A 16,841-nucleotide genomic window follows, 5' to 3' on the forward strand; every position below is an offset into this window, starting at 1 on the left:
GACACTAAACTGCTCCAAACCAATGAAGGAAACGGCAAAGTTGTGTGATAATTTCCCATGGGTTTCTCACTATATGAGAAACTGTTTTCACATACTCACATACACAGACTCTAAGATATTTATCTAAATGTGTCTGTTTTTTTTCATCAACATCCATATATTATTCTCTGAGAAAATTGGTATTTAAATAAATTATCACCATGTCCAATCCTTCCACCAAATTCTGTGGAAATCAGTTCCATAGTTTTTGTGAAATCCTGCTGGCAAACAAATGGACAGGTGCAAAAACTGTCACTGCCTTGGTGGAGGTCATAGATTCTAAAATTGTGCATAGCATGATTAATACAAAAGAAAATCAGTGAAGCCAATTCCAGAGTTTCCTGCTTAAATGGGAAACAAAGCTGGTGACAGCGAGGCAAAGGAGGAAAGTCAAACGGCTAAAGAATTGTAAAACCCAAGCAGACTCTGGAAAACTGAAGAGTTGGGTGATAACTCAGTTTGGGTTCATCAGTCTGTGCAAACATGTGACACATTTATTAGTTCTTTTATCATAAAGATTCTGATTATAGCACATATACAAATCAGACATTTGTAATCGTATGACTGATGGAAAATGTGAGTGTGCATAAATAAAGGTGCTGTGTGCAGCGTGGGGGTTGGGATGTGCTGGGTGCAGTATAATGATAGTTCCTCTCCTAATTTCCTCCTAATGAACTCATTCCTGTCCACCTGACCTGATACAGCGCTCTCTTGCCTGGAGTGATGTCTGACGATTAAATTAGAACCATCTTGTCAGTCAGAAATAGCAGACAGGAATAAAGTGAGAATGGTGTGTGTGTGTGTGTGTTTCTTGAGACCAGCCAGTTTGCGGTTTAAGCCCTGTGGCTCAAGCATTTGACCTTTCGTTGGTTTTCAGTGTCAAGGATCTTTAGGTACTCAAGTTCCACCGTCTGTTTCCATGGAAATGTGGCTTTGAGGGAATGTCCATCACTGACCCAGAATACCCAAACACACCCTGCCTGCTCGTATTAAATTATTCTGGATGGCACTGCACCCTGGGCCCACGCATTCCTCATTACTGTGCACAAGGGAAGTGGACGGAAAGGCTACCTGTTGCCACAGCAACGTAACCCAAACACAGAGGTCAGACAAGTGTGCCCGTGTCATTCCTAACGTGACAGCGGTTTGCCATAAACCCGGGCCGGGGTGGTAATGATACTCCTGTACAGTGGGCGTGGCTGGCGTTCGGCTCTGTGGATGCTCGCCGGGGCCCAGTTTGGCCACACTCACAAATGGGGAGGCAACACAGGAAACTGGGGCTTCCAGTAAAAACATGTAATTAGAAACACATTGACTGGGAGCTTTGGCATGATACACCCAGTAGGAACTAAGGGGGAGAAGCATGCAGGCAGGGATACACGCGGGAAAAAATTGATTGAAGGGGAGAGGACAAGATCATTGGGTCACTGGGAAAATCCCATGAGTAAATCAAATGCTGTGAGATGAAAAATGGAATCGCAGAGACATGGACGGTGAGAGACGGGACATGTCATGAGAGTAGAGCGATAATGAGGAGCAGGGACATCTCAGCACCCAGGCTGACCGGTCAGCTGGTTTAGGACAGACAAGACATGTGGCTGACAATTATTTTCCACTGCTGGAAATCCCTACAACTACTACTGTTTACATGATGCAATATAAATGCCACTGTATCTGGGAGTGCGTCAGTATGGCTCAGAGGCCTCACCACTAAAGAGCAGGCGGTGGGAGGCACAAGCTCAGAGGGCAGCACGGGTCTCAGCAGGGCCTGGCGGCCGGTGCCACGCCCTGCATGGCCACGCAGTGAACCCAACGCCGGAGGGATAGCCGGATAACCCGGTCATTGCTAACCATGCTTCTTGGGACGCCTGACAGCAGCTGACAGGAGCGCGGAGACATCGTGCAGTTGTTAATTTCTACGCCTAGAGCGATGAGGCCAAAACGTAATCCAACATGAATACCAGAAATTAGTTAATTGTTTAAAAAAACAGCACACGCTCAAAGACGTGAAGAAAGACATACTGTAGTAGTTATGTGTTTTCAGGAAGCCAAAGCCACACATGGCAAGATTTATCGGGTTTGAACAGCAGCCTGTTTGACAAACGTCACAGAACGACGCTGAGAACGACTTGCAGCTCTCCCACTTCTCTGCACCGCTGGGGAAACTCTCACAGAGCAGAATCCTGAGATGCCAGAGTCTCTGCAGGGGATGGACGTGAGAACGCGTCGCCGCATCCACAGAGAGAAACCATCAGAGGCGCTCTTTAGTGTGTGGCTTCACAGATCAGAGATCAGGCCAGTGGTGGCTGTGGCCTCAAGAAAAAAAAAAGGCCTTAATTAGCCTTCGCTCCCAGAACCCTGCCAACGTCAACAGTTCACAAACACATAATTAGAACAAGAGGAGGAAATGGATGCTTGGTAGGTGATGAGGTTTTATACATTTCAAAATACAAACGTGTGAAGTGACAATTCACAGTCTACAGATGCAGAATAAACAGGTGGAGAAGGGGCAGTGAATGAGGAAGCCAATGAAGGTGGAGGGGACAGAACAGGACAGAAGGAAGCCTCTGCTGAAATAACGGAAAAATCATTCATAAAGAATAATGTAAACACACACTGTAAGGAGCGATGTCCCCAGAACATTCCAGCAAAAACACTCCACAATTCATCACAAACATACAGACAGTACTTTGGATTTTCTTTTTGTTCCTGCGTAACATCTCTGCACTTCAGACACCACTGGTCTTGGAACAGCTGAGCTCAGTCTTCAGATAATGATTAACTGTGTGTTCAACAGTATTCCACAGAATTATAAGTAAAACGACTAAGCAGGTCCGATACGCAAAACCCTTCAAACCTTGAAACTCTTGTGTTGTCTCACATCGTTCAGTTCCCACCATCTATCACATGGTGTGACAAACATGCAGCCCTCAGTTTTTATTTGAAAAGAAGCATGAACAGACAGCATACTCGTACTTTCTAGCTTCCATGTACATAAAAACATTTATATCTGAGCTGATTCAGATGTTCAAGCTGTCTTCAGAGGTCACCCTCTCCATCTTTTTCTCCAATACAACGCTGATATTTTTAAATCATAAATGGAGCAACATGTCTGAAAAGAACACTCCGGGGGCTAACAGGATGTCAACAGTAAACATGTTTGGACACAAAAAGAACAGCTGTAAAATGTAAGAGATGTAAACATGTATTAAGTGAACAAAAACAAAGTGCGCTGAAATATCTATGGTCTTGTTTTTTTGTTTTTAACTTGGCAACTGGCCACAGATTTACAGTAAGGTCTTCAGTAAATGCTACAGTGAGGGAGGTCAGGGTGCAGCCGTACCGACAGTAACACCGGTTAGAAATCAGAAAAAAACTGTGAGTGAAATGTCAGACGTTTCATTTCCCCTGTGAGCAGACACAGCGATTTGGAGGCAGATCAAACATATCTGGAATTTTGTTTGTTCAAAAACAGTACGACAAAAAAAAAAAAATTACAAATGTACAGTCATTGTCTGGATGTCAAAATACTCTCCCTAATGTTTTCCATATCCTACATGTATGTATGTTTAATAACAAGGTTCCTGCTATCTATCCATCTGTGTATACAGCATGTAAAGGCCAAACCGGCTGCATGAAGCATGAGACTGAACTTTATCTGCGCAATCAAATATCTTTAGCTTTCAGCCAGTGTTTCAATAATTGCCTCTAGCTCTCTGTTTCCCCGTGGACATTCTCCATGTGTACTTTGAGGTAGTCGTTCCTGGTGAACTTCTTATGGCACAGCTGGCACTCTGCCATGGGCCGGTTAGGGTTGTGCGTCAGCTTATGTCTGCTGAGCATCTTCTTCAAGCTGAATGACAGGTCACACACCTACAAAATAGAAAATACAGGATTTTAATAGTTAGAATTAAACTGTATTTATTTAACCCCTGAACTTGTTTATGGATGTTTACTGCTCAGTGTAGAGTTTAGTCTTATCACAGGCCCCACGGAGACAAGGAGAATAATTTGTAATTCACTGTACTCTGAGACAGAAATCCCTTCTTTTTCCACAAGTCGGGGGGGGGCGGGGATGCGCGCAACTTAACATCCATCATAAATGAGCCATTTCACACTGTACAAATGACTCCATCGTCCTCTATCAATCACAATAATCCGCCACTGGCTGGCGTTCAGCTGCAGTTTAACATACTGCTTCAAGAATCACAGCATGTGTCCTCCTCGCTCCATCTGTGAAGAACTTCAGGGCTATGAATTACATTCAGAAAATCTCACACAGTTTACATCTGCGGGCAGAAAAGCCGTAGCTATGAATGAAAGCAGCCAAAGCCCCAACATAGCACCGTGTCGAAGGTTTACCAGGTAACATGGATTGATGTGCGATCATGTTCTAGCTTTGGCTATTCAAGCGGAATTAAACGTAGCTCAACAATTTACAAATCTGATCAAGTGACGGTAAAATATTTTGGATTTTATGAAGTGAAACAGTGGGAAGGGGCTGATGAAAGTGGGGCCTCCGTGTCTCTTTGTAGCCCAGATGTTCCTGGATGCTTCTACAACATTTTTAATACTGTTATGACAGACACTGCTTACAGAGCCCCTCTAGCTTGTCTGCGAATCCTTCCTGGAACAGTGCGATCCTTTAGTCTGACGCAGAATCACACCAAAATACAATCCACATGTTATTTCTATTATCTTTAATAGTTTAGCCTGGAATTATTTACATGAACACGTCCCTTCCAAAGCTCGGGGAAAAAAAGGATCCAGATGAATGCTGGATGTCGCTGGGAGACACTTTCTGGTGATGCTCCGCTGACAGTGAATGGGATACTGATTCTGTGGTCTTTAACAACAACTACAGATGATTCTCCGCGGATATGGGAGCATGTTGTGGTTAAGAACTGGAGGGGATGCCACAGATTGAGGCTAATTGGGGTGTTGAAGCTCAAATGAGAATCTGAGTATCCAGAGTTAGGTGAGGGATTTATCCGATTAGGAATATTTGTTCTCTAGGCTTACGTTCATGACCCTACAGCCATTTTCAAAATCTTACACTGCCTCCACTATCACTGGATGACTTTAAAAGAGAGGACACTTAAAAACATCATCTGTAAGAACATTCATGGACATGTATTCACAGTGGACAACGGAACTACTGATATTCGCTACAGGGCTCAAGTTACGCTAAATATAAAATATGTCTATTATGTTTATTTGTCAAAATTGACTGGGACATGATTCTGAGAAAAAGGAGTATTTTAAGTGCCTCTATTGCCCAGAATCCTTTGCAGTAGCTCGTGGGAACTGATCTTTGGGCTTTACATGCATCTATTACATCAAACATATTTGAGGATGAGATAGAATTTCATAGCATTTTAAATTTTAAGATATTTCTAAGATGTGGCCTTATTTAAGAAGAAAAAACAGAAAATATTGAATAAACTGCCCCATGTTTCCAATTTTCACAAATGGCCTCGAAACACAGTAATGAGTTTGTTCAGAACATCTTCTGTCTGTTCCCTTCACTGTCTCTGAGAATAATTATTGCTCCTACAGCATTATAAACAGAGGGCAATTTCTCCCTGTGATCCTCTCAATGTGTTTATGCGAGATCAGCCCACTCGGCCCCTCCAGAGAAACAAGATCAGTATCTGCCTCTTACTGAGAAGCTCCCCCAACTCTTCCCTACATCTGGCCTGGTGCCAGGGCTCAATCACACATGCACACATGCACACATGCACGCACACACACAAACACACACGCATGCACACACACAGATATCAGCAAGAATCAGGGGACGGTCAGGTTGGTTTTGAGGTGCAGTGGAGGCAGGTAGATACTTACATCACACTGGAAAGGTTTCTCTCCTGTGTGTGTCCTCATGTGTTCATCGAGTCCTCTTTTCTGGCTAAATGCTTTGTTACACTCGCTGCATTTATACGGCTTCTCCTGCAGTGAGACACAGACACAACACATATTAAAGAGGGCACCTCGTCTGTCAGTGTGCGGTAGAACAATACATTAAACAATACTTTCTCAGTTCAGTCAAATATGGACAAAACCTGGAAGAAGAAAGTGTAATTTTCTACACACACGCCAAAAACCAACAGACACACACAGCACAGTGGAAAACACGAGATGTGGAAATATGCTTGTAACACACACACACACACACACACGTTCATTTTCACACACTGATACCTTCTTGCCTCACACCCCGGTGTTCTCTCCCTGTGAGTTTCTGAAGATGTGAAATGAAAGATTGTACAGCCCCTGCAGTCGGGAGGAAATGACCGGCGTAGGGCCCATCAAAAACACATGGATTGCTCAAAAGAGCAAGGAAAACACGGCACAGAAAATCCCTTTGAACGTGTATCAGAGCGCTGGCACTCTGGGGCTGTAGAATATCACTCCTCTGTCTCCACACCTCATCAGTTTACCAGAGAACATTTCCTCCATGCTTTTCTAAGGCCAGTCCCACTGTCAGTCAAAGTAGATATCTCACTGTGGGTGTGTTTTTTCACAAAAATCTCCAAATATGTGTGTGCACATGATTTGAGTGGTAGGTGGGTGTGTCTGAGTCAGAGGGGAAACCGTGGTGACACTTAAAAGACTTGTGGAGAAATAAAAAGCGTGAAGATAGCAGCGAGCTGCCGGTTCCCAGTGTCACTCTTTGTGGGGCTGTTTTGGACAAGTCTGGCTGATAGCGAACGCTCTACCCATTTAAAGCTTAGTTGTCATGGGAACGGGGTGAATGCAGGAAGTAAGGGTCCTGGGAAAGGCACTATCATGTGGGCGGGGCAAGGAGTGCCCAGTGACACAGGATACAAAAGGAGGTAAACATCAGGTTCACTGCATGTGCGCATGTGAGTGGGTACATGTGTGTGAGCGACTTTAAGTATGCAACTGTTTGGGTGCGTGACAGACTAAATGGAAACAATGGAGAAAAAGCTATGCGTGTTTGTGTGTCTGTGATGATCTGTGAAGTACAAATTTCCACTTAAATCTACTGCTTTACTGAGGATCACTTCTTATTCGATCCGGGTCAAACGGTTCTTGTATGATGAAATAAAAACAAAAAACTATGATAGGTCAGAGTTTACAGGTCAGGAAACACATGGATGGACTTAGGTGATGTGGTGGGCCCAGAATGCATCACTGTGACCCTGGTAACATTGAACATCTGTACCTGGTGACCCTCACTCTTGAGCAGCTGCTCACCCTCTGACCTTTGACCTGAACGTTCCTCTGAATCTGACCACTCTCTGCAAAGAGCACATCAATAAATGCAAAAACAGACTTTTGTTTGTTTATGCTGAAGGAGCCTGTCGTCTCATGTGTCATGTTAAATACGTGGATATTTGTAAAGCAGCATGCCAACATGTAGTCACAGGGACTTATTAGGCTTCAGGATGCAGCCTAACATTCATGTTCCCCAGAGGATGAATCCTAAAGACTTTGATGAGAAAGACACTTTGGTTTTCATTAAGAGGCCGTGGTATTTTTTCTCTCTTTCCTGAAACGTCTCTACTGAGCAGGGTGGGGAACCTTTTTATTTAATCAAAGACCAATTAGATTGTTTAATATCTTTCGAGGGGCCATTGTCAATTAGTGAGCACATATTTCCCCTTAATCTTTTTAATGCAATGGCGGATTCTGGCGAGGTGTCTGATGTCAGATGGTAGTAATGATGATGTTACTCGCAGCTGATTTTCCAGGTTTGTCATTATTCTTTGCAAGTCAGTTTTGACTGACTGCTCACAGGAGTAGTTTGTTCCAAACAGAAATTCAAACTTTACTGTGTCTCAGGACGAACATTCAGTTTATAGAACTCAGGCAGGTTGTTGTTGAAGCTGTGATGCCTTGTTGTTGCTTTGCAACCTTTACTATTATCAGTAATAGGGCACATCAGCTGGTTCCACATTAAATGGCTGAACAAATATGTTGCTTTTATTTACCTTTCATGTCCTGAAACTTCTCACTAAATGCCTGAAGGAGACCCACCAGATGTCAAAGCAGGCTTTTGCTCTAGCAGAGTTGGAAAATGTGTTTCAATGTACGTTCTTCAAAACCATGAGCTACAGAATGTTGGAAACATTAAATATTGAAAGTTCACAGTGTGTAGGTGCTGTGGTTTGAGTATTGTACTTGACTTGAGGATGTTGGTAAACTCAACAACACACTGATCTATTTTATGTCATGTTGGCCTTTTTCTCTTTGCTAACTCGAGTCCTTGTTCGATTAGATGTGTTTGATGCCAAAAATGTGAACAAAAGCGAGGCTGTTTGCTGCCTTTTAAAATATGTAACATATTACAGTAGCATTACCTCTAAAACAAATCTTAGTCACCTGTTGGCTTGTCGCCTGATTCTTTCAGAGCCAAAGTAGTGAATGTAAGGTACAACATCAATTCTACATGGTGGAGTACCTACAGGAGATGTGTTTGAATTAAATCCAACAAATTATATTTTATTTCTACCTGACGTTTTAACTCTCAAAGCATCTCAGTCCGAAAGTTTCATCCATTACTTTAAAGATCAAAACAATAATATAAAAACTGTGTAGTATCCAAAGTATCAACCGTTCATATCGCCTTCCAACGAGCTCCATTTTATCTGCCAGTGATGTGACTTGTGGTAAAAACCTACAGGCGCATCCATCTCAAATTGTCTGTACATTAACAGTGAGCTGCAGCCAAACGACAGTGACATCATCTGGCTCTGCTGTTTGTAACTGTTCAGTCCATATTTCAGGGTGTTGTGAGTGAAGGCAGATCTGGGAACATTAGGAACAAAACATCAGTCAGTTTAATCTGCAGGTCACTCGGAAATTATACCTGTCTGTTTCCACTGAGAGACGTCAACCTGGGCAGGAAACCTTTGTTATCAACACAGTGTAACAGCAGAGCGCTGTGCTCTGGACAACATTAAGAGAGGACAAATCTTTGAAACTAACAGTGCTGTCAGGCCCCGGCTGTCAAAGTCAGAGCTGCAGAAATTGATGATGGAAATCTATGATGAAACATATATTAAGTCTCATTTATCAAAAGTGACAGTAACATGCACGTCCAGATGCTCCAAGAGAGCTCATGGAAAGTGTGTCTTTAGTGGAGAACATCAATGGGTCCAGAAGTGATGCAGCGTCCCAACACAGGATATGACCTCATTAGAAACTTACTTTTCTCCACCCTGAACGCTGACTCACTTTACATTTAAAGTTTCAGGCCACGTCAGCAATGCCACACAGTCAACAGTTGACTATGGAGTCAGCTGTTCTGTTTATAAGGAAATCAAACTTGGAACGTGAGAAGCCAGCGCAGTTTGAGTGAAGTTAATCTAGTTTCTCTTCAGTCTGTATCTACGTGATCTCTGCGTTTTGTGTCAGTAGGTTTTTACAAGATTGATGAAAGAATCTCCAAGTGAGGGGATGATGGGCAGGGAGTGTCACAGATGTTAGAACCAGAGGAGACACGGTCATTTTATGGTGAGATGTGAGTATACTTTATGTGTCCTCTGCAATTCAGACAAAGACTTGAGAGAAAACCTAAAGTGTTGTGATAAAGTCAGTGGGACACCAGAGACTCTGTCTCTGTCGTATCCGTTACACTGATCTGTCGGTATATTGTGTGAACATTTAACTTTTTTTTTCTTTATTTGATTGTTTTTATTATTATTTTGCTTTTAACCAGGCCCCCGTTTGTTCTATTGCTTTATTTTATCAATTGTCTTGCCTTAACATGTTTAAATTTGTAATTGCACTGCATGTATTTTCAGTTTTTATGTCTGTTAGCTATAAAGAATAATCAGGCAGCGTTTATTTAGTATTGTGGAATATGATTAAACATTAAGAGCAGTGTAATTAGTTGTTTTTCACAGGAGACATTCTGACTCGTCACAGTAAGATAAGCACAGGTTTAACTGATCACATTATGGATAACGGAAAGCCAGCATGTTCAACAACAGGACACCGAAACTAAAGCAGCTACATGGAATTCAGCCATCATTCATTTTATTAATTAGACAAGTGTTTTGCCGTCTGTGATATAAAAATCCCATGGTGCATTTGTAATAATGGCAGCATTATATATTATAGAATTCATCCATACAAAAAAACTTGATGAATTCTGTGCAGTAAGAATCCATAAGTGTATGCAGTGTGCTGGAAATGATGGTTGACCAATGATGAGAGAGAACTTGATTTGATGCCCCAGAGCAAACACTTGATACATCCAACAACTAGCAATATGCATTTTATAAAGTTTATCTAATAAATTTAAAATTATACATTTACAGAGTAAACTTTAAAATGAAAAACAACATTATTGGCATTAATACATTAAGACATTATTAACGATTGCATAGAAAAGATTCAAACTTACACGAGTGTGTGTGCGGATGTGCATCTTCAGGCCATCATTCTTGCTGAATGCCTTGTCACAGTAAGGGCACTGGTACGGACGCTCACCTGGGGAACAATAAACATGAGCGTACATGAGACCACACCATCAACATGTAAATGGGACCATACAGGTTGAAACATAGAGTTGTATCTTAAGAAGGTTTCAGACATGAACTCCAGAAAAAGTCTACACAATTGGGTCCAGACTTTTTCCACAGTCTGCCTTTCACACATGAAAAATGCAGCAGGAAAATCTCTGCTCAGATGGGTTCACATCAGGTGAGGGTGTTCAGGTGAGGGGTGGTGCAGCAGGTGTAGCCAGGACGTAACGTACTAATTGGACTGCACAGATCACATGTTTTTCATCTTTATCTCAGCACTATAAGCACATCTGTTTTTTTTCCTGAGAAATTGACAAAAATGATGCAATGTTAAAAAAAGCAATAGAAGATTCATTGATCCACACAAATTTTAACGAGTTCTTCCTTGGCCCACCCTCCACCAAATTTGGTGCAAATCACTTTAATTTGTTGGTAAATCCGGCAGATAATTAAACAAACCAACAAAAATATTCTGGTAAAAGCTTCACCTCCCTGATAGAAGTAAATATGGACACTTGTGCTGAAAAGTCTTGTGTGCCTCACAGAGGTATTAGGTGGATGTGCTGCTAAGGAACCTGTGTCCTGTCCCTTTCTGTAAAATGCTCTTCTATGATGTGGATGTGACCTGACTACTGTTAGACCTGGTATCATTCACTCAGGACCCGTCATCCCCGATGCACACTGACTTTCCACTTCAGATGTTGGCTACAATTCGCGCCCGATATCTGAGCTACAACTGGCCGACAGTTTAGGAGCACATCAGAGGGCGAAGCGGCTTATCCCAGTTGGATCAAAAGCAGTCCAGCAAAACTCCTACAGATCGTATCTGAGGACACATCGCTGATGACGAAGAGGAAGTGACAGGCTGTCAGTCAACCAGTCTGCTGACACATGGATCTGTTTACCGCGGCCTGATCCACGAGCCAGATAGGAGAACCACAGTTGATTACTTATCTATAGAAGAGATATGAGGTAACCTATACAACAGCAATGAAATTATAGCTTCAGACGGGAAAATACAGTACGAAACAGACAAGAAAAAAAACCTCTGGATTCAATAATTGTGCAATTTATTTCAAAGCTGCGCCATTAATCAGGAATCTAATCCAAACTAAGTATGTTTCCTGTGTCTGGAAGAGTTAAAATAGAGCAGGAAATCAAGTGATATTAGGTATTAGTCTCCTATGAATTTATAAATACAGTATGCCTGCAAGTGCACACAGTAAAATTTAATGAAACGCTGCCATAAATGGATACCTACAGCTAGACATTTGTGTCTATCACTTCAGTGCAGCGATCTACTTTTGCATCTGCGTCTTGGTAACATAATCTCTCTTTAGCGGCTAATTGCTGAACAGGCAAGCGAGTCATTTTATTGATAGGGGAGATGTTTTGCCCCTTTAAGTAATAAGGTTAATTAGCTGTGTTTCCTTGGGATTCAAAATGCAAAGATGCTTATTAAATCAGAAAATCCATCCAGGGAATATGTGAGAAGAGTAATATCATCGCACGGCTATAAACACGACTGTGCTGGAGGAACATTTCTCGTTTGATTGAACAGCGAAGATGTAAAGGCATGATTGAGGTGTTAAGTTAACACTCAAAGGCCACACTTACATATATGATTAAAAGTTATGTAGTGAAAACTAATGTTCAGGGACATAAAGACATTTATCTTGGCAGAAAATACTGCTTTTCATGGTAATGTGTGATATTTAAAAACTGGTACTGTTTTTAGTCCTGATTGTACCCACTTGTGAGATCATATCTTGTTAAAAACCTGTACTCCCTATATTTTTGTGATCATATCCCATAAAGCCTGTGTCTTTCAACAGAAAATCTATATGATGTTGCAGACACAAAAGTTGGGGTTTCAACCCACCATACAACACAGCGCTGTGACACAGAGTAATAAAATGTGTAACCTCACGTTGGTGTAGGAAGGGTTAACGTGACATATGTGCACTGATTACACATACTGAAACATGCATGAGGCCAGCTCTGTCCCAGAATCCCCTTCTGTGCAGCTTCAGCCCCTGGGAGGCCTTTGTTGACAAACAGGAAAATCTGAATCCCAGATGTGTTTTGAAACGGAGAAGAGCAAGTCCTGTGTCTTATGTAGCATATGTGGTATCAGGTTAAGGCCCAGCGTTAGCCTTGGGGAGTCCTGGAGAAGGCATTAGTGGGCTAATAGCACCAGAGCAAAGTGTGCCAACGTACTTCTGTGGCTTGGATCACATCCCTCCCAGGAGCTGGCTATTGTCAGTGGATACACAGCGCAGACAACCACACCCTGCTAACAAAAGAGGCAGCGTAATAAGTGCAAGCCAATTCACCTACTTAACCTATACACTCTCTGGTTCTGGACATGTGTAGCTCATCTGGAAAATGCAAACAGAGAAAATGATGGTATTCGATATTTTAAAAGAGGTCATTTATAAATACGAGGATTTATAGTTCCTACTCCAAACCGCTTTTCCACTGGTTCAACCTGCTCGGAATAAAACAAGAGCGACTCAATCCTTCAGCAAATCAGGAAATAAACAAATGCTACTTAGAAACCTAAGTAGTAACAGTCCTGCAACACTGCTCTGTGTTATTGGCGCTAGAGACTTGGTGTCTGTTCTGCTGAGTGTTACTGTAACTGGAAACCCTCCACTTATTCTCCAGATTGAGCCAGATTGTTTGGGGATTATGAGGGGTGGCTGCAGCACTGAGCCAGGGCTTTATGTGTGTGGAGATGGTAACTGATTTAGCATGTGCTGAAACAGTACACCATCTCTTTGACCCCGGGTTTCTCCCCTGCCCCCCGCTGTGGCCCTCACACTTCTTGTCTGCTAATCGATCCGTTTGGCACCCCTTGTGTGTTGTATGTGTGCGCACGGCCGTGTGTCTGGTCAGCAGATGGTCGGCTTCGTCGCTTTTTGCCTGCCGCACGGCATTTGTGTTATGGAGAATGCTTTGTAGCTTTGGGGCTCCGGTCTGAAAGACATTAGTGTGGTCCATCAGAAATTAATTCCTGGCCTCCTCCAGCGCAGCCAGACAGTGGCCGTCCACTCTCTGCCCCGTGCCACATGCCGACAGGGGCCACAGAGGTAATGTGATATCAGCGTGTTGGAGATGATAAGAGATTGTCTTTGATGAGATGTAGGAACGCCCAACAACTTTTACACTTGACCTTTCCGTTATGGCCAGGGTCTCACTCGATTTCTCCACTTCCTCAAACAATTCTCCGAAACTCGCCTGTGTGAAGGCGCCTGCATCAAACAAGTCCGTGCCCGAGCCCTACCACACATGCAGCAGATCGGAACATTACACATGTCTCAAAGCACAATCCTCAATTTAAGTGAAGCATCTGCACCGCACCCAAAAAAAGAGAGTTAAAGTTACGACAGCGAGGCACTATTCATCACAGGGACAATAATTCAATACACGCTGATTTTACTTTATGAGATTGTAACCATGACCACAGTCGAGACAAACAAAATTGAAGCTTTGTAAAACATCAAAAATAAGACTGTGTATAATTATCTCAACAAATGACACCGTGATCTTTTAAGCTTTTGTTCTTGAAAAGTAGGGATTATTATGAACCGATTATCAATAATCGTCTCACTGAAAGTCATGTTTTGACAAAGGTCGGTGCCAGAGGGCAAAATGAGGTAAAACAATTCAGTGTTAAGTACACAACAAAAAATGCACCTTGACTTTAGGTTTGCCAGCATGGTCATTAAACTCAGTGATTAAGTGATTAAGTTAGATTGTCCTGTAAACTGTGTTTCAGCATTGATGTGGCCATGATTTACTGATGTTAAAAAGCTTCACATCTATTTACAGAACCTCTCCTCACATTGCTTCTCTGAGGCCTGCATCTACATTACTACACAGACTTGTAGTCAGTGGTGTCGGGCTCCTTTTGTTGTGCCTTCTCTGACCAGTACACTAAAGGAGGACACTAAAACATTATCTCAGCTTGGTGACTACACAGATTTATTATTAGAGTGGGGGCAATACGTTTGAAAGAGATTGGCATTCATTTCGCAGGGAGGGTTTGCTGAAAGACATAATTGAGTTACATTATGGGAAATGTAGGATCCAGAAAATGGGACAGATATGTACTGAACTCTGGATAATATTTGGACAATCTCCGGAGGGGCTATATGTCAGAATGCAAATGTCAGAGTGAGAGGCTCCAGACTTTCTCTAGAGTTTCTCAAGCCAGCTCCCTAGTAAAAACTGGATAATATATGAATGACCCAATTTGAGAACACAGCAGGAGATCCTCCACAGGATCCAGCACAAGCAAGTGGGCATGTTGACATTTTCAACATGTGACAGATATGAAAATGAAAAAAACTAAAAGCATACAAATTTCTCAGAATGAAAAGGCAGCGCTCTCCAAGTGGAAGACGCAGACGCAGACGAAGATGTTACCAAAAGCTGGTGATGAGGGCCAACACCGATGTGTGTCAATAAAAACAAGAAATCTCCGCAGCAGAATTTATAGGTAAAGTCCTGCATGCTGCAGCACCCCTCACCTGAAACCTCCAGAGGTTTCTATGTAGAGAAACTCCTGCTGCGTTGTTCGTATCTAAAAGGCAAATGCCGGAGAAAATACAGAACCAATTGTGCGGATATTCTCCATAGTTCATGACTCAAAAGTGAAAGCTGAAAAGTTGGTGTATTGATCAAAGAATGATGACAGTAAGTGTAATGGAAAAAAAATTCAGTAAACGTCCATGTCCATTGAAGCTTCTGCTCCATTTGAGACTAAATAGAAAGGCAGGTGAAAATATCAGATCGGTGTGGACCATCAAGCAAAAAAGTAAACAACACCCAAACATAAATGTAACACTTAGTTATGACCTCTCCTGTAATTATTAAATAACAGCCAAGTGAAGAAATTGCACTAGCAAGCTGTTCATCTCATCTCCAAAAATGTATATCACAGTAGTGGACGGAAACACAACATTTTCTTTTGCTGAATTTCTGGAAATGTGTTTAAATTCAGATGGTAATTTTGTTCAGTTTTTTGTGGACTTGATCGATAATCGAGACAAGAAGTATATATACCTCAGACTCTCTAAATTCAGTTTTTTAAATATTTATTTATTCCTACAGTGACCCTATACAACAGTGTGTATATTTTTAGGTCGTCTTCAAGTTGTTCAGATTTATTGCTTTCTGTGTTTCTCAGATAATTCAACACATGATGTCTTGAATAAATCCCATCTCAGACAGCTGTTGCTGCTTTTTGTTTTATTCTGGCTCTGCCTGCCAAATTTGCAGCTTTTCTCTCCTGCTTATGCAATTATTGTGAAGAACTTTATGACAAATGTCCCATTGTTGACAACTGAACATGTGCAAACACACTGGAGGCCCAGTGCCTTGTCAGCATGTGGAAAAAGTCTAAATGTTGAGGCTTGAATCAGTATGTAACGTAAACACAAAATTAGCATTAAGGGTTAAAATGCCACACCAATTTGTTGTAGCTTAGCTCGTGGGCTTGCGCTTTTCATCGTGCCCAAACATGACATGTACTATGATGTCAGCATGACAGGGACGCACTGGATTCTGTCAACATTTCCCTTGGCACAAATAACTCTCATGACCCCACTATGATTATTTACCACATCATGGCAGGCAGGGTGGGAAAAAGTGCTCTCATTGAGCTCTGATGTGGAGGAGGACACATTTGCTCTATCACGGGGCCAAAAAGAACAATTTAGAAAATGATAGAAACATCCATCATGACTACTGAGCTCCACAACGTCTTCGACATCCTCATCCAAGTTTTTTGACAGCTCACATTTTATGGGTCGACAGTGAACTCATAACGGCTGCTCTCGGAGAAGACGCCTCCCTCTGAGGCCATACAACTAATTTGCTGAAGCTCAACATGATGTTGTAACGAAATTAAATTGGAAAAGAAATCCTAGCCAAATATACAGTATATACATATATTCCCAGCTGCTTAAAGTTGATGCTTTCTCTTTAATCAATTTCACACTTTGGCCTTTTCTCTCATAATGCCCCACAGTGTTTAATGGTAAGATGATCGGGGAAGAAAATCTCCAAGGAATTCTTACAACGTCCCCTGTGTTTAGCAGGTAAATAATCAATGCTGACTTGTTCCTGTGAAGCAGGAAGACCAACAAGATCAAGCTTCCAGTCTGCCATCTCGAGAAGCTGTCCATTTAAAGCTCCTCACCTCAGCTGCTGGCCTTTGGTCCTCAAACCTGTTCCTCATATTATTTTATGATTCACAAGCTCCACATTGATCAGAGACTTCTACACATC

The 16,841-nt window shown here is 42.1% G+C and overlaps 1 protein-coding gene across 2 annotated transcripts in view; it reads right to left on the bottom strand.

Annotated features, from left to right (window-relative positions):
- Window positions 1-2,387: 2,387 nt before the first annotated feature.
- prdm5 (PR domain containing 5) overlaps window positions 2,388-16,841 on the bottom strand; it is a 34,179-nt gene continuing 19,725 nt past the window's right edge. Inside the window, exons 14-16 of one of the 2 annotated variants that reach the window (XM_035177308.2) lie at window positions 10,421-10,506; window positions 5,887-5,991; window positions 2,388-3,912 (exon numbers count right to left, since the gene is read on the bottom strand). In XM_035177308.2, the coding sequence (XP_035033199.1) occupies window positions 3,748-3,912; window positions 5,887-5,991; window positions 10,421-10,506 (356 nt within the window). In that variant the 3' untranslated portion in view covers window positions 2,388-3,747. Of the gene's footprint in view, window positions 3,913-5,886; window positions 5,992-10,420; window positions 10,507-12,761; window positions 12,838-16,841 lie in introns of those variants that run through there. The other variant, XR_004698334.1, reaches the window with a different exon arrangement.

The sequence above is a fragment of the Hippoglossus stenolepis genome, chromosome 14 (genome assembly GCF_022539355.2).
Source record: "Hippoglossus stenolepis isolate QCI-W04-F060 chromosome 14, HSTE1.2, whole genome shotgun sequence".
NCBI classification, from domain to species: domain Eukaryota; kingdom Metazoa; phylum Chordata; class Actinopteri; order Pleuronectiformes; family Pleuronectidae; genus Hippoglossus; species Hippoglossus stenolepis.